This window comes from Amblyomma maculatum, chromosome 2 (assembly GCF_055883805.1).
Source record: "Amblyomma maculatum isolate TAMU_Amacu chromosome 2, ASM5588380v1, whole genome shotgun sequence".
Classification (NCBI taxonomy): Eukaryota; Metazoa; Arthropoda; class Arachnida; order Ixodida; family Ixodidae; genus Amblyomma; species Amblyomma maculatum.
This window is the reverse complement of record NC_139345.1, coordinates 116,113,654-116,137,199: the sequence shown is the minus strand read 5'-3', so window position 1 is coordinate 116,137,199 and position 23,546 is coordinate 116,113,654. Positions and strand designations below refer to the sequence as shown.

The following is a 23,546-nucleotide window of genomic DNA, read 5'->3' as shown; positions in this document are numbered from 1 at the left end:
ACCACGGTTACAAAGTGCAGTACAAGGACTTCAAAAAAATAACAATGCGTAAAAATGAGGGAGAATATAGAGAGAAAACTGCTTGGCCTTTGGGGGTACCATGCGCTGTCAGAAATCGTGCGTCATCAACACAATCTGAGTTGAGCCTAGTGAAGGACGTATGTCTATTGTAATGAGCTTGGATCAGTCCTGTTTTGCTCCAATAGCGGTTATCTGACGGGGCAAAGAAACATTTAAAATATGTCGCTCCATCTGATCTTCTGACATTTTACGGCTCTTGCCGCCAAGTCTGTCACTAGAGCTGATGGCCAGATATCAGTTTTGCGCATTATATGACCGACCTTTGTCCATCTGTGTGCGCCATTACTTTTGTTCCAGAGCGACGGCTGTGTTTCTGTCTGAGCAGGGCGCAATACCCCATCTTTTCTGAGCTAAAGAACAAAACTTTGGGAGTGAAATATTAGTCAGGCAACACTGTGATGCGTCTGCGTGACGTTCTGGGTATGTAATGGAGGTGAACAGCAATAGCAGCAGTCGCTACTAAATTGCAGTTGTACAACAGCTCCTCGTGCTTACAGCACTTGTCGTGCTAAAGCACTGGCCATCACGGATGTAAAGACACAATTTCCTTACGTGGCGTAGTAACAGAGTCATAGCAGAATAAGGAATACTAAGTTAGATTCCTATAACTCTTGCAATGTCCTACAGGTACTCTCCTCGTGATCACATGAGCACCCTAAACATAGAAATAGACACTGACTGAGTAAACCGGTTGTTAGGTCTTCTCCAGTAGTTGTTTACTCCATAGAAATTGCTTGTGAAGTAAAGTGCTGCCATAGCCTCCTTTATAAAGGAGGCTATGGTGCTGCGTGCATCTCGGCATCAGTAGAGGCCATCTGTACTTCACAGGGGACAAAAAATCGACGGTGTTCTTATTCTGTCTGTCCAACGCAGCTATAGCCTGTTTGTCTGCGAATGTCCTGCATCGGCATGGTAATTTGCTGGTTGCAAAGAGAAGGGTGAAGGGAAGGAAAATTAAAAACGGAGGCGTTAACCCCTATAATAAGAAACAGTTTTGCTTTTCTCGAGTAGTGGGATGGGAGGGGGGTATAAAGGTTTAGGATAAAATTAAGCACTAAGAGAACAATGAAGTCAAAATGCTAGCTTTGGACTACGAGATTCATTTTTTTTTTCGCCGGCAAGAAGTGAAGCAAAAGCGTACTTCGGAGTGGAATACCGTTCTCACCTATGCATTGAAGCATAAATGGGAGGCTGTGTTGGCCCATACGGGTCTCTCCGAGGAACGCGGATTGCTCACTGGTGCCCGGAAGGCAGCTCAAGCCATTGTGATCCTGGACTAAGGAAAACCACGCACGAAATTCCGTCAACCAATTAACGTTTATTGTACCTCTCTCTCTCGCTCTTTAGGTAGAATCCTGGTTGACGTACGGGCCGATAATAATTTTTAAAACCTAACTACATAGAGCACACCCAATAAGAATGTTATTCTTGTGCACATGTCTCCGGGAACCTAAAAATATCTAAATATACGTACTGTGCCCAAACAGGATCGAAGCAGGCGGTAGCCACTCTCTTTTCGTGTTGGTCGTACACTTGTTAATATATTGCAAGAATTTACCCTTCGCGTAAGCTTGAACATTAAAATGTTTCGGTCAGATTTTGTTCATGAGTACTAAAAGAGCTTATTGCTGAGGCCTCTGGATCGAAACACACACATAACCGCGTTGTTTTCTTCGTCGCGCAAGCAGTTAGCCTGTGTTGTCACGCATTGCAGTCCGTGCTCTGCTGTGGAAATATACCTCAGGAGTGCTGGTGCATGCAAATTTCCACCATGAAAGGTAGAAAAGTCGTTTATAACCGTTGGGAATGTTTTCGGCGCCACCGAATACAGTGTGCAAATGGATATAGCAACTACGCACTATGTAGCACAGCGATTGCAGCATCATGGCAGTGGATTTGACATGTGGCACCGGGTCTAGAAAACAGAGGACTTCTTGTTACTAGAAGTGCGTTTGTGAATACAAGTCGCTATTAACATCGCTGAGCACGAATGACTAACGTAAACATTTCAATACATAAATTGAGGGTCTTCATAACCTACAATGCCATGTACCCATGTTCTTTCCTCCCCTCTTTTTTTTTTTTTGGCAAGTCCCACTCCCCTTTATAATGCCCATCGGGCCAAGAGGGTAACTGAAATAAATAAATAAATAATTAATTAATTAAAGAAGCCAATAGCCGATGAAATGAAAGAACGCATAAAAGAATATTTTCACGTATGCATTCCTGGGTTCTGCGACATTATAACTTAAATATTACGCGCATATTGTGCCTAAAATATTCAGTATTTTACAAATAATAAATCGCATGTGCAGTGATGATAATTACCTACTCCGATGTATAATATGTAATCTCCCACGTTGACGAAGGTTTTTCTACTCTTGATTCCTGTTATGAGTTACAGCTGGGGCAGACGCATAGCGATGTCTACGACCATCGGTGTTGACCACGAAGGCAAAGCAGATTATATAAATCATACGCGGTTAAAAATTTTTGCTGAACAGTTTCGTAACTTAAATGCTCGCGGGGCCAAGCCAAGCAGCGCCCGCGCTTTAAAACGCATGAATAATTTACAGTCCGAACAAATAAACCATATCGCATCAAAAGCGTGCAATTCACAATAGATCGAAAATACGCCTTCGTCCTGCCAGTAAGTTGCAACTGCTACGTTCACGCGACTGAGCATGTTGTGAGTTGGTAGCCTGCAGGTCTATTGAATGTTGTTCTGAGCAGATGCTACAGCAGAAGGCGCATCTCCTCCTATGTTTTATTTTCTGTACATGTGAGCTATGTAGGGTGTTTCACATATGAGCGATCATGCATTGGCAATTTCCTGGAAATTAGCTCATTCTGAAAATACCTCCACTTGGTTGCAATAACCTGTTAAGCCCATAGTCGGAATGTAGTCAACGAGACGTTTTGTGCTCAGGAAGATCGTAGAAATGCCGCCTGTAAAATGTTTATGGTACAGAAAAGGTGCGTCAGATTGCAGAAATTAATAAAATAGCAGCATAAGTGTCATAAACTCCTCCAACAAACTGAAGGTTTCCAGTTATTCAGAGCTATCCATACTATAGGCGGTTCAAAACCATTTGTCACTCTTCTATTGAAAGAGTAGGAAAGCCGTCAAAGTTTCGCTACATAATAAAATTTTTATTCACCCACCTAATTCGACAGTGTAAAAGAACAATATGCCTATCAAGGTCATTAGCGGCTGTACACACCTCTATATATTGTAGTGAATCATCTAAAAGGAATGGTTGTGCACTGAGATGACTGATGTTAAATAGTGAGATGTCTATTTTTGTATAAATTTCACACGAATATGAATATTTTAGCAGTAGGATAATGTTTGGTTCTATATAGTATGACACATTTTGCTTTTGGCTTGAAAATAAAGCAAGACGTGTGATCGAAGTAAGAAATTCACGGTGTTGCTTGTCCAGAAAGCAGACCAGAATACTTCACGTATTAAGCATCAGGAATATTTTACCCAGATGAAAGTCTACTAGTTCTACTCCAACATCCAAGCTTTGGTTCGAGGTTATAAAGAAGGCGTAAATAACAGCTTTTTTAGCTTTATCTTTTAGCTTGCATTAGGCAGTGCACGGTACGGTATGCGCCAGGCCGCAGCGCTGAGCGCTTCACAGTTATTACGGAATACAGGTAGTCTAACTTATATGCTGGGTTTATGTTAACTAGAAAAAAAAAAAAAGGCCACCGATCCTTGGTCACTGTAGCTGTTTGAATGTTTCATTTGTAACTGCTCTCCGAAAATCGCGACTTTTTCTTTGTTTTGAAATGATGGCGCCTTCCGATTGGTTTCTCCTTACAGTACTTGGAAATGCGCTTCAATCGAACCGTACGAATTGCTGCCGTCATCCTCTACATGCTTGAAATGGTAAGTCATAGCCGAAACATTTGCACTTTTCACTTTATCTCTTACTTTCCTAGTTACCGAAGAAACCTGAAAGTTTGTGCCGCAGTGCGCAGGAAGCTTATTACATTTATACAAGAGAGACTACTGCGAGCTGAACTAGCACCTGGCGTACCCTTCTAGGGGTCTTTGCACTCAGACGTGTATAAATCGGTGGTGGGAAGTTGGTCTCATTCATACATTTATAACTGAGTTGAGTACAGACAGAAATGTGGGGGTGTGGTCTGCTTTCAGGGGTGCGTGATAACCTGGAGTTATATATATTTCCAATACGGTTTCTGCATGTTCACTGAGGCAGCGATGACTTGTATAACAGCCTTATGCTGTTTATGGAAGGCAGCTCTGACTAAAAACATTTTTTCTCGCGACAGCATTGCGACCCTCATCGCGACTAAGCGTCTGTTGTCTATCCTAATAGCTGAGGATTAGCTAGGAGGAAGTGACGTCATCAGACTGAAATATTCCCACTGCTTGAAGAAAAGTCACAGCACCAGACCAAAATTGACAACTGTGCATTACGACTCAACTGTTTTAAAACCCATGCGTCATTTACAGATCAAACAAATAACCCATATCGCATGAAAAGCGTGTAATTCACGGTCGATCGAAAATACGCCCTCATCCTGCCAGTAAGTTGCAGCTGCTATGTACACGCGACTGAGCAAGTTGTGAGTTGATAGCCTGCAGATCTATTGCATGTTGTTCGGAGTAGATGCTACACCGGAAGGCGCATCTGCCCCATTGTTTTGTGCCGTCACTTGTAGACACCCTCAGGGAAGTATAAACACTAGCTGGAGGATCCAAACAAATGTCTGATATACTCAAACAGATATCAAGATCCTCAAACACAAAAATAAAATAATGACTCAAAACGCGATGTAAAGGACATCAACAGTTTCTGATGTGACCACACTGCCAGTACATACTGATACAATTAGGTGTCTGTTGATTTTTTCTTCACATCTAAAAACGTGTCAATGTGGAAATCACGCACTGACAACTACGCCTCATATAACTATTCAAGGGTGCTTACAAACGCACCCGCGCAGTTTTATTTTTCCTGGTAATATTGATTTTCATAAACAATTGACTCGGAGTGTACATAGAAACAAACCATGTCTACAACAGCCTAGCTAGCAACGTCTTCGTGCTTGTTTTCGCGGGGTAGAAGCGTTGACTTCTATACAGACAGTGCCGACGATTTCTGCCGAGGTAAGGGTAATAGACGCGAGGTAAGAGACGCCTGCATTGAAAGCAGTGATAGCTGCCGACTACGCACAGAACGTCACGACGAAGTTTAAACGTGATCGACCTGTCAGGATTCTGTAAGCACCGCTGCAAATAGGTCTCTATCACTGGCGACCAGCAGGCGTAGAACTTAATATGCTGAAAAGGCAGTGCTAGTAGTCTGACTTCATCTCCGGTGCTAGCGGCCTGTCTTCGCGGCTACATAGTCGCAGGGAAGATTTAAAAGGCTCACCTAAATTGTTATATCTTTAAACTAACATACTTCAGCTCATTCTTTCACTGCTGCAATTGTTATTACATATGTGAAATATATCAGTACACTTTGCCTGTGTAACGAGCACGGATTTGTTGCTCCGTGCTTAGTCAGAACTTCAAACTGAGAAGAAATTACTTCCAAAAATAGCAGACCCTTTGTTAGTGTACCCCCATTTTATGCACACAAAGAACACTTGCAAACGAAATGCGGATTTTCGCTACGTAGCAGAGTGCATCAAATCACAGTGATCAAATCTGTGTTTCAGACCGTTTACATCGCCATATCGCTGTATGCTCCAGCGCTTGCACTTTCACAATGTGAGTACCGGGTCATCGACCTTGCTATTTTTCCGGTAGCCTGTACTTTACCTTCTTTGCGGCGTTAGTCTTATTTGCGACCATTTATTTTTTCTATCTTGAGAGATTTTACACTGGAATCGGGACGTCTAGACTATATAGTGCAGTCACGCGGTCGTTCGATGTAGCCGGCAGCATGCGCGTCCAGCCTTGCGAAATAACAGAATAAGGCACGCTTCACACTGAATCCCTCATTACACGTGCATGAGGCTATCTCTCAGAACATATCACAGCTGTCAGGTCATATACGCAGAGAAATTCTTGGAAAGCACATGGACGCTCACGTGGCCTTTCCACGTGCGGAATCCGACTCATGAGTTGACCTCACATTCTGAACCGAGCACAAATACCTCTCTCCACATACGTCGCTGGCGCACTCGTGACTGAGGGGACATTGAAAGCATTCGGCTGTTGCCGTTGTGGAGCAGATGTAGCACGTACGCTAGGAACGGCTGTGATCGCGAAATAAATAATGGAGGAAATACCTAGCGTACCTACAGTGCCCCTTGACATCTCGTTGTTTGCAAACAGAGATAGGCGTGCAGTCACACAGGATGTGGCAGTCAAATTACTATAACAACTTGTTTGATATCCAGCTTTCTAGAAATCCCAAAGAAAAATGGAGGCGCTTAAACTTAGTTTTAAATAGAAACACACACAGCAGGAACATAACGAGCTTAATAATCGATGGTAAAGAGACCTCAGGTTCATGCCTTGCAAATGCATTTAATAAATTCTTTTCCGAAGTAGGTTATAGCCAATTCAATGCCGGAATCGCGAATTTCTTGAGTGACAAGATAGAGGCATCTCTCTTCTTAAGACCAACGGACGAAAGTGAAGTTTTTGCAATATGCCGAAAATTAAAAGACACCTGCAGTCTTGATGCACATAATATACAGAGCCGACCAGTTAAGTACATTCTTGACATAATTACGCCATGCCTAACCTATATATACAACACCGCACTTATTACAGCTCATTTCCCTACTGACATGCAGCTAGCCAGGGTAGCCGTGATATATAAAAAAGGCGATGCGAACAAGTTGGGAAACTATAGGCCAGTGTCTGTACTTCCGTACTTTTCTAAGGGTTTAGAACAACTGATTCGCATCCGTTTGCAACATTTTCTGCAGAAACATTCCGTAATAACCGACTGTCAGTATGGCTTTACACAAAATAGGTCGACGGAGCATGCGCTACTCGTCCAAAAAGAATACATTTTAAATAATTTTGAGTCACAGCTTCTAACTCTCGGTGTTTTCGTTGATTTCAGTAAAGCCTTCGATTGCCTAAATCACGATATTCTTTTTGCAAAACTAGAGAACTATGGCATACGCGGACATGCTCTCAGCCTAATCAAATCTTATCTGAATTCACGCTCTCAGTATGTGGTGATTAATCATTCCTCTTCACAGATTCTAGGAATTTCGAATGGCGTCCCTCAAGGCAGCATTTTAGGGCCACTCTTGTTTAATATATATATAAATGACATCCCTAATATCAGTAACCACGCAAAATACATTATATATGCAGATGACACCAGCCTATTTTTTTCTTCCAAAGACGTACAAAGCTTAGCAGACACCGCGAATCGCACGCTCTTATCGCTTGCCACATGGTCATCAGCCAACTCATTAAAGATAAACAAAGAAAAAACTAAAGCAGTACTCTTCCTTCCTAAAGGAAAACAAGTACTTTACCGCCCCTCGTTATACCTCAATGGCAGTGAAATCGAGTACGTGGACACATTCAAATCATTAGGTGTAACGTTTAGCAGTACGATGACATGGGATGCCCATGTTAATAATATTGTGTTAACGCTTTCTAGAATTGTCGGAATTACTTCACGTAACAGGCATATTCTACCTATCAAAACTAAAATTACTTTATATTATGCATTTTTTTATTCGCACCTTAGCTATTGCCTTCTTGTCTGGGGCCATACAACGGTATCCAATGTCATTAAACTGCAAACATTACAAAAGAAAATGCTTCGCGCAATTGTCAACGGGACGTATGATTCGCCTACTAAACACATTTACCTACATTATAATATTGTACCTTTCAACAAATTGTTTGACTACAGATTTACATGTCTCTATAAATCAACGATAAAAAAGGGTGATTCATTTTTTTCTGAAATTGTTCCTATTACATGTCGCCACTCATCATACGACATCAGACTGCAGAGTAGGTTTGCATTACCAAAGTGCAGAACTAACTATGGGTTTTGTATGTTGAGATTTATTGTGCCAAAGTTTCTAAATACCCCTTTGAGTGACCAAGTGAATATTATGTCTTTTTCTTCCATTCGTAAAAGCTTCATTCAGCAATCTATGCTACAGTGATGTCAATTGTGTTTGAACGTACTGTGCCACTCTGTGTTATAGCTTCACGGTCTTCTGCGTCTATTATTGCTGCCAGTTATGAGATATGTTCTGTCAACCTTGTTCTGTAGATGCACTTGTATTCATATTTTTTTTTTTTTTTTTTTTTTTACCAGTGGTTGTTCTTGCCTTGTGCCTACTGCTGACTTGTAGGGGTGGTGAGGCCCGTCAAGCGGTGCATAATTCACTGCTTTTTTCTCACCAACCCCAGTTTGTATGTACAAACTTAAATAAAGATTGATTGATTGATTGAAATGTGGCACTCAATTACCCTACGCATTCCCGCTCCTTAAGGCGCTCCTCTTTTGTAAAAGGTTTGGTTGGTTGGCTTGGTTTATGGGGTTTAACGTGCTAAAGCGACTTCGGCTATGAGAGACGCCGTATAGTGGGGGACTCCGAAAATTTCGACCACCTGGGGTTCTCTAACATGCACTGCATAGCACAGCACACTAACGCCTTGCTTTTAACCCCCATAGAAAAGCGGCCACCGCAGCTAGGGTGCGATCCCGTATTTTTGGGCACAGTAGTCGAACCGTGGCCGTAACAACCGCACCACCATGGTGGGGTTTTGTAAAAGCGCCGCAACTATTATTTTAAATAGGGCACGAGTAGAGCCAAACACATCGCGGGAAAGGTCAAAGCTGGAGAAAACGCGAATGTTTTGACAAGCGCGGCACAAAAAAAAAAAAAAAAACTATACAGAACAGTCCTTTGTAACGCTTGGCCTCATCTATATTTTACAGTGACTGGAATGACATTGTGGTCGGCAGTCGTCGCTATTGGACTTGTCTGCACTACGTACACCAGCATCGTAGGTTTATTGTTCTTATAGATTTTTTTCAGACTTGTCAAATACGCTTTTCACGGTTAGATGAATTTTGTATCATCTCTGAGCTGGCTGAAGTTGTTCAAAAAATATGAAAGCTGGAATATTAAGCGGAATCTAGCTTTCGTAGGCACCACATTTGGCTCTAAGGCAAATGTGAAATATTGTAAGATATCATTACGAGCATTTTGGTGGCAATTTTCTATTATTCCAATGCTTCGCAAAATCTCGTTTCGAGATTTTACCTGCGCTCGCACTGAGTAGTGAAGAAAATGTCATTAGAAACCAATGGGTTTCGTTTTGGCAATAAATAGCAGAAAATTACAAGGTGCTGAGGGAGAATCTGCAAAAATATTGATTGTTATAGGGCACTCTTACAATATCTGTGAACAATTAATTGCCTTAATAAGCAATTTTCTGTTCAAAAATTGCGCTTGCGCAGAATTTCTGGGTGTTCTAAAAAAATAAACTCCGGGGTAGAGGAATGTCGAGCAGCGCAATGGAGCCGCAAGGCCGGAGAGGAATATCATTAACACAGCAGTGTGTCTGCCATCTTTTTATACTAACTTAATCTCCTGTAACCACTCTACCAGTGTACTGAATGAAGCATCTCCTGTCGGAGGAGAGGTTATCTTGATATGCAAGGTTGCCCTGGGTTTGCACAGAAGGCGTGCCCGTTTTAGCAAGCAGACCTTCTGAGGATTTGGTTGTAAGCTGCAGCGCAGATAAATAAAGCAGCAGATATTTAATTTGACATCGCAACCGTAAGTAGTCGACTCGACAGAAAGAGTGACTGTGCTATAATCCAGAAATAGTCGCACCGTACAAATATGTGTCTTGTTGTTTAAGTAGCAAATAAGTTTCACGTAAACCTCAGCGCCAATATTGCAAGTGGTGTCCTCGATTACCAGCTGGGTACATTTACTCTAGCCTGAACGGACATTAAGTTAACGCTACACGAGTCAATAAATCGAGTCAAGTCATCCTACGAATAACGCGCTAATGGTCGACATTGAAGCTTTTCGATATCGATTGATTCTTTTTGCTTTTTTTCTATATATAACCCGTGGTGCTCTTGTCTGACGAATAAATGTACATTGACAATACGTAATGTAGCGCTGTGTTGCTCATCGTGTATGCGTGGTGTTTTGCAGGGCGGTATCAAGGCTGTCGTGCTGACAGACACATTCCAAGCCGTGGTGACGGTGGTGGCCATGGTTGTCGTGGTGGCTTTGGGGGCGCGTCAAATGGGAGGAATCCAGGCCGTTTGGGAGACCTCACTCAGTGGTGGACACGTACAGTTCAATGTGTGAGTTTTTTAGAACAAATCTATTGTGCACGACACCTACTACAGCCCATGAAACATCTACAACTTTCCGCACTATAGCTGTGGTCTTTTCATTTGGTTACAAAAACTCTTGCTACCATCCAAATATTTATACCGTGTCTGGCTCTCTGCACTGTACTTTTACTGTGCAAACCGTTGCTTAATTGGCTGACTTCCGGTGATGCTCCGAGTACAGTGGTACCTAGTACCGTGCAAAGAATATACGAATGGCCCGAAATGAGGAATCCAACATCCACATCTTCTTTTCTATGTCAGAGCTGTCCAGAGAGTGCATAAGTATCTAAACAATTCAATAAGCAAATGTGAGCATGTTCCTCAGAATGTTATAAGATTTTATTTTATGTCATTGTTAGTTCTCGCGAGCTTTAATTTGGAACGAGACACAATGTCATACAATAGTAAACGGAATCGAAATTGAGAGCTTGACGCAGACTGAAGCAGGCATGCTATGTGTACACCTCTGCACCTATTGCTTTCTTTGATCGCAAGAATGCAATATTACTGCCTTTTCAACGCCTCGCATGCCGAGTGAGACACGTATCTCGCTTAGTTTTGGACCGGAAATCTTTTTCTCTTAGGCGTAGCGCTTTAGCCTTGTACCCCTTGCAATGAAACAAACAGTCAGGCAATACGGAAAAAGGTTACCATTTTTTCGCAAAGCCGCTTAACAATTCAGTGCGAGGAGCTCGTACATTTTGCCGCACCAGTAAACATGCAATTAACACGGTTAGCGTTGATACCCATTGAAACGACTCTGCAGTATCGACCCGGATCCGACTATTCACTACACCGTATGGGGTTTGGCCATCGGAGCTTTCTTTTCCAATGCTGCCAGCTACGCCACCAACCACATGATGGTGCTACGCTACCTCACGGTGCCGACTCTGAGCCAAGCCAAGTTGTGAGTGATCTCAATCTTATCCGATGGCTTCTACAAGGCACGGCTTCTGATCTCGCGAGCAAGAGAGCGAACGACCAATAAAGATAAAGACGGCTCATGTTACAACCGTTCACGACACTTGAATAATATCGAAATACGGGGGCATCATTAAAGAAAAGCCGCGCGAACATTATAGTCAGCGTAGACGTCCTGAGGTGGGAAGGATGCGGTATACCAGCGTGGACATACCTTGGAGGGGTTACATGATGAAAATGAGAAGGTTAGTTAAAAAGATTTTATTGTTAACCTTAATTAAGTGGATGCTTACTGCCTCCACTTCACTGACCCTGCAATTGTGTTATCTTCAACAACCGAAATGACTTATCCAATAACATTGTGTAGCCCATTTTTCAACAATGTCCGCTTTGCGTGTCTTCGGTATAAGGTTACAATGCAAAAATATACTGACGAAAAGAAAAGAAGTGGGTGATACTACATCGTTCCATTTATGTGTGCATTTCCTTTTCCGCCGCAACCTTCAACAGAATATGTACTTAATAGTTTGGCAAAAAATATTCTTACTTTCTGCACATCTAGCGTCTTCGTGTATTATGATTCGCAGTATTATGTAGTTCGATTTCGCAAGATGCAGCCCGCTTTCTTCACTGGTTGATCACATTGATTTAAAATAGCAGTTCTAATTAAGACAAAATACCATTTAAGCGAACTTTTGTGGTGCCTATAATTTCGTTGCCCTTCCCTGTCCTGCAGTGTGGTGTGGTTCAACTTCCCCCTGCTATGCACCGTACTCTCCTTAAGCTGCCTCGCGGGTCTGCTCGTCTACGTCAAGTACGCCAGCTGCGACCCTGTGACCGCTCGCCAAATTTCCACCGATGACCAGGTTAGCCATTCGTCATAGATTGGAACACTGTTAAATAAACGGGGTCGAATTCAGTGGAGGCACTGTTCGCAGGCAAATAGTGGGCGTACATGTCGACGCACAGGGCCTGAAAAGTACCTTCTATAGGCCACTTCGTTTGCTGCTGATGCCGTCACCGAGCCATGCTATAAGGTTTCCTTTCCTCACCAAGAAGATACAAAAACCTTGCGGTTAGGAAGCATTACATTTGGTAGCCCGCTTTTTTTTTCAGTATATATATATATATATATACATATATATATATGTATATATATATATATATATATATATATATATATATATATATATATATATATATATATATATATATATATATATATATATATATTGTGAGCCTTCTGTGGACCTTCTTTCATTTGTACATACCATCATCATCGTCCCGCGGCACCGGCTCCGGCGCGCGCCTGGGTTCGTGATCGGATTAAAATGCTAGACAAGGCTTGGCTGTCCTTGCCGTCACGACCTCGCCGTCTCGACCTAGCTTTCTTTTACAAGTGGTGGAGGCGAAATTTGATCCCCTTGCTGCCTTGGGCCCTGCCTCTCGCTGGAGCTACGTTCCGGTCGCCGTTTGGCAACTGCCACCATCGCTATGTCTACCGACAGTACCCACGAACAAGCCGGACCCTCTACCTCGGCTGCACCACCCCCTCCGACTGTGCCCACACGACAGCGCGACCCGCCGCTGTTCGCTGGTCGTCGCGATGAAGACGTCGATGACTGGCTTGACACCTACGAACGCTGCAGTGCCTACAAAGGGTGAGACGATGCTCTGAAATTTTTCAACATCTCTTTCTATCTTATTGAGGTCGCCAGGACTTGGTTCATCAACCGCGAGCCCCACACAACTAACTGGACCACCTTCAAACAGCAGTTCCGACAGTACTTCGCCGACCCGGCAGTTCGGACTGAGATCGCGAAGACCAAGCTCGCTTCACGCCGTCAAGGTCCTGATGAGTCATATGCGCCTTACATAGAGGCCATACTTGCACTCTGCCGGCGTATTAGTCCCACCATGGCGGACATGAACGAGTACACCACGTCTCGAAAGGAATCAATTCTACGGCGTATAACATCCTAGTTGCTCAGAGTCCTTCAACTATTGATTCCATTATTACGACCTGCCAACGCATCGACCAGCTGCAGTCCTCCCGATTGCAGCCCGCCAACGCTACTGGCCCGACCTATGCTGATCTCGACCTGCGGGCACTTATTCGAGCCATCATCCGCGAGGAGCTCCAGGCCCTCAAGCCTGTCTGTCGACACGGGTGCGATCACTCTTCCGCAACATCTAATGACGCAGGTCTCCGCAGCATCATCAAAGAAGAGCTGGCAACAATCACCGAACCTATGACATCTGGCCCTCCGGCACCCCGCTCAGTACCGACTTACGCGCACGTAGCAGCATCCCCCCTCCTTTAGTTCCCCCGCCTCGACCGGAACCAACCTACAATCTCGTCAATGCAATAGCGACGGCTCAACCTGCACCACCCTATTACGCACCTTGGCGCCCCTCCCGACCAATTTGCCATTATTGTGGCATTAGAGGACATAAATCCCGCGTCTGTCGTCGCCGCCTCCAGAACGAGCGCCGTGGTTACAATACCTTTGAAAGTAACATCCCTCCAACGTCATATTATCAGCGCCGGTTTATTCCAAGCCCACCTCGAACATCATCCCCACCTCCAGAATCCTCGTCTGAGCTTCGTGGAACCCATGCATCCCGACGTCGGTCCCTATCCCCATACCGCCGCTCAGTTTCCCCTCTCCGACCCGCAACAACTATCCCTGTCCGCCATCCGGAAAACTAAGCGTTGCAGTTTCCGGAGGTCAAACTGCACTCTGCGAACTTACCAAGTCCTCCAGATCGCCCGTATAATGTGATTTCTGTTTTCGCTGAAGGATTACCGGTCGAAGCATTGATTGATACAGGAGCTGCAATTTCTGTCATTCACGCTGATTTGTGCTACCGTTTGCGAAAAGTGACGACACCATACGATGGGCCTGAACTCCGTGGAGCCAATGACGTCCCTTTGCGCCCTTTAGCAAAGTGCACCGTACGAATTGTTATTGACGGCGTCCGCCATCATGTGCAGTTTGCTGTTCTCTCACCATGTGCGCATCTGATGATTTTAGGATGGGATTTTTTGTCAACCGCTTCGGCGTTAATTTCTTGTGGCGACCGTGTTATCCACATGACAGACAGCGATTTTTCATCTGAAGTTTCTGAACGACATCATCCCCTCGTTGCCGCCGTTGATACTGTTTTGCCTCCTCAGTGCGAAAAACTGCTTACCGTTGTTTCTGACCACATCACTGACGGCGACGTACTCATCGCACCATCTCATCGTCATCTTGCACGCGGTATCGCCTTCCCGTCTAGTCTTGTGAGGTTCTGCAACGGCTCAGCGACAGTAGCGGCCACTAACACTTCACGTGAATCCCTCGTGCTCCCAAGAGGAACTTCTCTCCCCTGCATGGTGGATGTTCAACCTTTGTCCTTGATGGTGCTCACCGCCCCTCTGCCTCAGCGCCGTGTTTCGCCAGACGTCTCTCTTTCTGTTCTCACAAAGACTATTAATCCTAACCTCACGCCGCACCAACGCCAAGAACTGCTGACATTGCTTCGACACCACCAAGCCATTTTTGATGCCACTTCCCCACCACTGGGACGGACTAGTGTTGCGCACCATCGCATCATTACTGAAGGTAACTCTATCGTTCGCCGACGGCCTTATCGGGTTTCCCTCTCTGAACGAAAAGTAATTGAAGAAAATGTAAATGACATGCTCCATCGCAATATTATTCGTCCCTCGACAAGCCCATGGTCCTCCCCAGTACTGTTAGTTAAAAAAAAGGACGGCTCGGTACGCTTTTGTGTTGATTACCGGGCACTCAACAAAATTACCCGCAAAGTTGTATACCCAATGCCAAGAATTGATGACGCCCTTGACTCTCTCCAAGGCGCCGAATATTTCTCGACTTTGGACCTCCGCTCAGGTTATTGGCAAATACCTATGCACGAGGACGATAAAGAAAAAACCGCTTTCTCAACTCCCGATGGCCTTTACGAATTTAATGTTATGCCTTTCGGACTTTGTAACGCACCAGCGACATTGTAAAGAATGATCGATACTGTGCTTCGTGGCCTAAACTGGAGAACCTGTTTATGTTACTTGGATGACATTGTCATCTTTTCGTCAACTTTTAACGACCATCTCACGCGCCTGAATGAGGTCCTCACGTGTCTCGCTTCAGCGGGCCTTCAGCTCAACACCAAGAAGTGCCACTTTGCACAGAAGGAAATTAAAATATTGGGACATCTAGTCAGCCATGACGGCATTCGTCCAGACCCTGAAAAAATCATCGCGGTCTTGAACTTTGCTCGTCCACAACGGATTACAGAATTGCGCAGTTTTCTCGGCCTGGCGTCTTATTTCCGGCGTTTTATAAGGCATTTTGCAAGCATTGCTACTCCACTTCATGAACTACTTAAAACACGCAGCCCTTTCGTGTGGACTGAACAGTGCGAAGCCGCTTTTAATAATCTGAAGCACGCCCTCACATCAGACCCTGTTCTTGGCCACTTCACTGATAGCGCTCCAACCATCCTGCACACTGATGCCAGTGGTCTCGGTCTTGGAGCTATACTTCTGCAGCGCGATGCAACTTCGCGTGAGAAAGTGATTGCCTTCGCCAGTCGGACTATGACTCCAGCTGAGAAAAACTACACCATTACCGACCAGGAGTGCCTTGCTGTCGTCTGGGCTGTCCAAAAATTTCGCGGGGTGGCGCAGTGGTTACGGCGCTCGACTACTGTTCCCAAGGACGCGGGATCGAATCCCGGCCTCGGCGGCAGCTTTTCGATGGAGGCGAAAAGCAAGGCGCCCGTGTGCTGTGCGATGTCAGTGCACGTTAAAGAACCCCATGTGGTCGAAATTTCCGGAGTCCTCCACTACGGCGTCTCTCATAGCCTGAGTCGCTTTGGGACGTTAAACCCCACAAACCAGCCAACCAATCTTACCTATATGGTCGGCATTTCACAGTTGTGACCGATCACCATGCTCTTTGCTGGTTGTCTTCGCTCAAAAATTTGACAGGCCGACTTGGCCGTTGGATTCTACGCCTGCAAGAATACAATTCCGACGTCACTTATAAATCGGGTCGCCAGCACCAAGACGCCGACGCTCTTTCTCGCTGTCCACTTTCGGAATCGGCTTGCTGTTTTTCTTCCCAATGCATTTCCACCTATGACCACAGCCGACCATCTCTTTCCCCGACGTATATCACAACAGTTTCATTTGACGACTCTGAGAACAAACACGCTCTCCGCTCACAGCAATTAGCCGATGCCTACTGCCGACCCATCATCGACCGCCTTATTGGCGCTTCGGACCCACCCAATGCTCGGCTTCGCCGACAACTTCGCAATTTTAAGCTCGAATATGGCATCCTACTCCGTTTCGTATATTACCCTGATGGACTTCGCTGGATCCCAGTCGTGCCGCGTGTGCTTCGCCCACGTATACTGGCGGCTCTCCACGATGACGCTACTGCAGGTCACCTTGGTGTTGACAAAACCTACGACCGCGTGAAAAAAACGATTCTTTTGGCCCGGCCTATCTTCCTGCGTTGCCAAATACGTCGCATCCTGCCCTCTGTGCCAACGTCGCAAACGGCCGACGTCTTCGCCCGCTGGCCTTCTACAACCTGTTCCCTGTCCCGCCACGCCATTCGACGTAGTCGGCATCGACTTATATGGTCCCCTACCTCTCTCCGATGGGGGTAACCATTGGATCATAACAGCTGTCGACCACCTTACACGCTACGCTGAGACAGCACCTGTACCGACCGGTTCCGCTCAAGAAGTAGCAAATTTCTTTTTGCGATCAATTGTATTGCGTCATGGCGCTCCTCGGGTGCTCCTAAGTGACCGCGGGACGGCCTTCTTGTCGGCAGTCGTTGCCGAAGTTCTTCACGCGTCATCCACCCTTCATAAGACAACCTCAAGCTACCATCCCCGGACTAACGGGCTGACTGAGCGATTTCACCGCACCTTATCGGATATGATCTCCATGTACATCACACCGGACCATCAAAATTGGGACACTATTCTACCATTCGTCACTTTCGCCTATAACACAGCAGTACAGCGGACTACCGGTTATTCTCCATTTTTCCTCGTTTATGGCCGTCCTCCCACTACAATTCTCGACGCTTCCTTCTTCTCTACGCCCGACTACTCCACATCAGTACCTACCCAGTTCTTATCTCGTGTGGCCAGATGCCGTCATCTTGCCCGCCTAAACACAGCAGCGTGCCAGGAAGACCGCAAGAGTCGCTACGATTCTACGCATCGCGTGGTCTCTTACCGTCCCGGTGACGAAGTACTGCTGTATACACCACTGCGCACCCCTGGCCTTAGTGACAAATTCCACCACCGCTACCTTGGTCCCTACGAGATTATCAGCCAAACTTCTCCAGTTAACTACAAAGTCACGCCTGTTGATCCCCCAGCCGATCGACGCTACCGTGGAACTGAAATTTTTCATGTTTCTCGCTTGAAACCGTTTATGCGCCGCGGTACATCGGTTAATTAGGAGCGGCCAGGCAGGCCGCTTCCGACCCCCCGGGCAGACTGTGTGAGCCTTCTGTGGACCTTCTTTCATTTGTACATGCCATGATCTTCTTCTTTCATTTGTACATACCATCATCATCGTCCCGCGGCGCCGGCTCCGGCGCGCGCCTGGGTTCGTGATCGGATTAAAACGCTAGACAAGGCTTCGCTGTCCTTGCCGTCACGACCTCGCCGTCTTGACCTAGCCTTCTTTTACAATATATATATATATATATATATAAATATAAATAAATATATATATATATATATATATATATATATATATATATATATATATATATATATATACATAAATCAGCAGTCGCGGTGCAAGCGCAAATTTTTGTTTACTGCTCCGGGTGAGATGTGCTCACACTCTGAAATTCAAGCTAAATATAGAGAAAAAATAGTACTGTTGTCGTAGGAGACTTTCAAGAAACGCTGTACAGGGAGGCAAAAGCGAGAATGGCATCAAAGACGTTTGCAACGATTTTTCGGTTCTTGTAGTCGAGTTTATGAAACTATACCGTGTCCGTTGTTTTTTAGTCATTGTACATGGACACCATTTGCGTCTACAATCACTGCACTGCAATAAATGTGGAGCGTAGCTCAGCTCTTTGTCATAATTTAAACACGCCGACCGTCGTTCTGGATAGCACATTTAACTTATATCGAGCTCGATGAATGCATATTTCAGCGCAAAAAAAAAGAAGAAAAAAATACTGGACGAAGAAAGGAGGCAGGCGCATAATGAACGCTGAACTTCAACTGTTGAAGGTCAGTGTTCGTCCTGCGTCTGTCTCCTTTCTTCGTCCTGTGCTTCTTTTTTTTTTTTTGCGCTTAAATATGAATTTGTCGTACCAAAACCAACTAGCCCGTCTTTCCACATTAAATATATCGGTTCTGTGCAGCTAAACGTTTCATCTTTAGCGGCAGAGCTGTGCTTATGTCATTTGCTGGTATTACAGTTTTGTTCACCGCTTTTGTTTTTGTTTTGTTTTTTGTTATACAATAAAGTAAAATGAAAAACCCACGCCCCACGCTGATGTCACGCTCTCCTGACAGTGTCCCAGAATCTTTTATCTTATTACTGTCATTATTGATCGAAAAATAACGCGCAACGAAATCTGAGCGGCTGGATTTTGTTAGAATTTCACTGCACCCCTTCGTGTCAAAATGTGTGTGGGGTGGAGGGGGGGGGGGGGGGGTGTATTTGGCAGCGAGCGGTGTTTGTGAACTTTCCGGCTTGTTCTTGCTTGCTTGCTTTCTCGCAGTGATTACAACAAGAATCTTCAAACATAGATCTTATTAGAAAATTTACGTATTTAACATACAATTATGCCAGAAGTAACGATAGTTTACCCCAAATACTGAAGGTTTGTTGTATTTTGGCGCTAGACTGCTCAATTTTGAGCACTAAAGACTAAAGTCGAAACTTGTGACTTTTATTATTCCTGACATCAATGCATGAGAAAGAGCCATCTAACATTGATCGCCACATCATATGGTCATAAAAAAAGAACAATGCTTTAGCAGCATGCAACCCTTCTTCGTATTGAGAAACAAGCACATCTAGTGGGGAGCAACGAGTCGCATAATTTTTGTGACTAGTCCAGTTTGTATTGCATGATCATGAGGGCACTTGGCAGTGAAGTTTTTCCGGCATTACACTGTGATGGTCACAGTCCTCGTTCCATTAAAAATTCACGGAGCTCTCCATTCTTTTGCATTGGTAGCTGCTGCCGTACTTTGTGATGGACGTGCTGGGAAAGATGACCGGTGTTCCAGGCCTGTTTGTCGCCGGCATCTTTGCCGCCTCGCTAAGGTAAATATTGACCGTGCAGTTGTTTTAAAAATCATCTCAGAACTTTGTAACGCAGACTCATGCTGCATGGCAGCACTGAGGTGTAGGGGGAATAAAAACTTTGTTTCAGACAGATCAGTTTGGAAATTAAACGTAACTCAAGTACGATTTTCTTCCGGAAGGATAATACTTGATCATAAACACCTTCGCAGTCCTGTAAACCTTAGAAGAAACACCTATTCTGCTTCTAATGATAGTGCGTTTTCAAAATTTGATTTCTATGCGTACACCGAAACTCACAGGACAGCTTCGTAAGTTCTCTCAATGGCGACGTAATTTTTGTAATTGTTAAAAGGTCGACGTACAAGCATGGCATGCATTACTGACAGGCAAGAACCTTGAAGCAATGGAATACACCTTGCTTTCGCTCTCACGCCCATGAAAGTTTCAGATTTATAAACTACGCTGTGTTATTAACGGTCATAATTTATTTGTTTAATTATTATTATCTTACTATAGGTCTAACTTTGCGATTGTAAAATCACTTTATTTGATCAATATTCTCTGTAGCTCTATATCATCTGGTGTCAATGCCCTCTGCGCGGTGTCATACGTGGACGTCATTGCCATCATCAAGCCCGGAATTGCGGACCGAACTGGAGCGAAGATTATCGTTGCGTTAGGTGGGTGACTGTACTATCGACACACAAACTTTAAAACTAGACCCTTTCAGTCTTTTCTTTAGCGCACCAGAGCAGAAAATTCAGGAAAACTTTAGCCGCATATTCTCCCGCCATTATGGTCCATGTTAGGATGACTCTATAATTTTTTACGAATCTGCAGACTCTGCCGTCATTTATTCCTGTTAAATTTTAATAGGCTTGTTTGTTATCCGTTTAACGCGTCATGCGAAAAGACATCGTTCTTTATAAATACCAGATAAGGTCTCGAAAATATTTTATTCAAGTTTACATTTTTGCGTATTTACGTAAATCTCTTCAGCTTTTTGCAACGAGTGCCAGCGGCCACCTTTGTATTTTTGAGTGTCATGTCAACATTAAAGAAACCGCGTATGCCATGACGCATTTAGTTATACCGGTGAGGGGGGGGGGGGGATCGAGTTTTTGTGTAACTGTAGCCCGCGCCACAGTGCAATGGAAGGCCAGAATAGTTGACCGTTTGGGTAATGCGAAAAGCAGCCCCCAGGCTGTGCCCACCTGCACCACATCACTTCATTTGACGAAACATTCGCCAGTTAATGCTTGCGCCTTCACATGTACTTGGTGTTTTTTTACTGCCGCTTTAAAACGTTTTGGAATGTCATGGAGGTGGAGGAAAGGAAGGCATTTAGAAGGAAACTTATGCCGTACAATGCGATACTTGGATACATAGAAAATTAGAACGCTTGCGTTGCTGTTTTAAAGCTATGGCTGCATAAGGAACTAGCTCCGAAAGTAAATTGGTAGGATCTCGGCTCCTTTGCTAATCCATTCCCTAGATAAGAAGTGACCATTTCAATCACTACTGTGTATGCATCTTGCAGGCGTGTTCTTCGGCCTGCTGACCATTGGCCTGGTAGCCATCGCGTCTCGGATGGGAAACGTGCTGGCTGTGAGTAGACGCTTGCGCTTCCGTCGACCGGAGTTTTGCCTCCTGGGCGTTCGAGGGGTGTCTTCATCGGAGCCGGTCGTGAGACCTTCTTCCTCCCCCGCAGAGAGAGAGAGACGAGCTCGGGAAAGGATGCCGCAGAGCAGTATAGTTGCGCTTATTTGCCAGCCCTAAGCACTCCCTGCTAATATATTCAGCGTGAAGCACACAGGGTATTTGAAGAAAGAGAGTGATACCATCTGCATATAACTCTCAGCTTCTGCCATTATACTCATCATACCACTGCAAAACGATGAATCAAAGTTTCATCGCAGAGGAAATATATGAAAGAAACAATTTTTTTTCAGGAAGGAGGGAGCAACGAACAGAAAGTAAGCACCGCAGCAGACAAAGGCACCATTGCACCATGATCACATTTAAAACGCATGCAACAACTCTCTAGTCAGTGGCCATGGCAGGGCTGGAAAAGGGAAATGTTTCTCTTGGTCGTAGTTGCAGGCTCACGCTACGTATCTAGTGGCTTATATCTCTTCTTTTTAGGCGTGATATTTGGGAGCGCGCCTCACTTGCGGCGTCCATACCGAGTTCATACACAACCCACGAGCTTCGAAAAACACCTCGTGAGCGCCCCGAATGCAAAACCCGGAATATGACGGAAATGTAAGTTGCTTCTCATCGCACGACTATGCGTTCTGCAAACAGGTATCGAAGCATCGTTTAGCGACGCTTGAGGTTGTTTGGAAAGTGTGACTCGCGGCTGCTGCAAGGCACACTAACATTCAGTAGATGTATTCCTGCAACTAAGATTTTGATCAGGATCGCATGCTTTTATATGTAATTACAAAGAAATAATGCAACACAGCCGCTCTAACCCGTTTACGTTCCCGCAAACAAAAGTTACTTGCGAAAGAAAACAAATACGTTATTAGGTCATCCACACCGTGGACATTTAACCTATAATGGGAGAAAAAAAGATTGAGCTTAGATTGTAGAGGAAATGTCAGAAAAATGCTACAAATGTGTTGGAAAGTTTTTACAACTACACTGATTTCAACTAATTAAATTATAATTAAAACAAGAATACAGCTAAACTTCTGTCGATTTTCTTGAAATCGCTGCTTTGTCGGCATGTTCCTTCTTCCCGCTGGCCTCTAATAGGCTTCCCAGGTTATCAACAGCGCCATCGGAGGTCCACTGCTTGGTCTGTTCACCTTGGGAATGTTCGTGCCATGCGCCAACAGCAAGGTAAGGGCACATGCGAATTGGTGGTTCTTCGCAGAATGACACGAGCTCAGAAAAAACCTCGTGACAAAACACTAAAACGCTCTTCTGTCACGGCACTTATTAGACAAGAAAGTGCTGCTTTCTTTGTAAATTACAATACTTGTGCCTGTGGCGCTGTCTCTGAATGAGGATGGTACTACTTTCACTAAGACTTTCAGATTTCGTTTTGGCTTGGACACAAAACAACTGACACTGTGTTTAAGAAGGAAGCTAGCGTGTCGCAGTGTGTCACAGGTCGTCAGAGTCAGCGTGTCAACCTTCATGTGCAATTTGCGAACTGATTTTTAATGCTACAGTTCCACGGAGAAAAACAAAATACGCGTCGGTTACATCACTCCCAGATGCGGAAGTGACGTTACCAGGCGGGGAGTGAAAGCCATACTTTTCGATATAACTTCATTGCGTTATTGTCGCCACCTCTAAAACCATTCGAGGGAACTTCTAACCGCAAGATAGCTCACCCTCAAAAGCGCCTATTGTGCACAGGCACACGTGCAGCATTCCACAAACACAGCGATTAGCCAATGACCAAAAACTCGACGGAAAGGCATCAACATCTTGTAAGGCTATCGTATTGCCATCGCATTATGTAATTATGTGCCTATGCAATTTTTTTCACCTGTTTGTTGTATACGTTACGTTCGTGCAAAAGTATCTCAACCTACGTATGTGCATTAAATCTGCGGGCTGTGCAGGTCCATTACTGGGAGGCATACCATGTCAGCGATTAGTGAAATATATTCAATGAGATAAAGCTACTCGTCGAACTGAGTAGATCAAATAAGGCAGAAATAAAAAGGGACGGAAGGGGGGGGGGGGGGGGGGACTTCTATGTCGACAGTTGCCGGGTTGCTCCGAAGAAATGAAAACTATCTTGGTTGCTCTTAAACGCACAGCGAAATCTACTAAACTCGGGCAGCAAGAAACATACCTTTGGTTTAATGCTTCTACAGATGACGATAAGAACAAGGTGTGGC

At 44.7% G+C, this 23,546-nt stretch overlaps 1 protein-coding gene across 1 annotated transcript in view; it reads left to right on the top strand.

Moving 5' to 3' along the window:
- The window catches only part of LOC146199637 (sodium-coupled monocarboxylate transporter 1-like), a 45,170-nt gene that overhangs the window by 15,450 nt on the left and 6,174 nt on the right, over positions 1 to 23,546 (top strand). The window contains exons 3-12 of the mRNA XM_084592792.1: positions 3,917 to 3,982; positions 5,788 to 5,839; positions 9,009 to 9,076; positions 10,246 to 10,400; positions 11,200 to 11,340; positions 12,091 to 12,220; positions 19,610 to 19,698; positions 20,248 to 20,360; positions 21,221 to 21,288; positions 22,444 to 22,530. Of these exons, the coding sequence (XP_084448918.1) occupies positions 3,917 to 3,982; positions 5,788 to 5,839; positions 9,009 to 9,076; positions 10,246 to 10,400; positions 11,200 to 11,340; positions 12,091 to 12,220; positions 19,610 to 19,698; positions 20,248 to 20,360; positions 21,221 to 21,288; positions 22,444 to 22,530 (969 nt within the window). The remainder of the gene's footprint in view (positions 1 to 3,916; positions 3,983 to 5,787; positions 5,840 to 9,008; positions 9,077 to 10,245; positions 10,401 to 11,199; positions 11,341 to 12,090; positions 12,221 to 19,609; positions 19,699 to 20,247; positions 20,361 to 21,220; positions 21,289 to 22,443; positions 22,531 to 23,546) is intronic.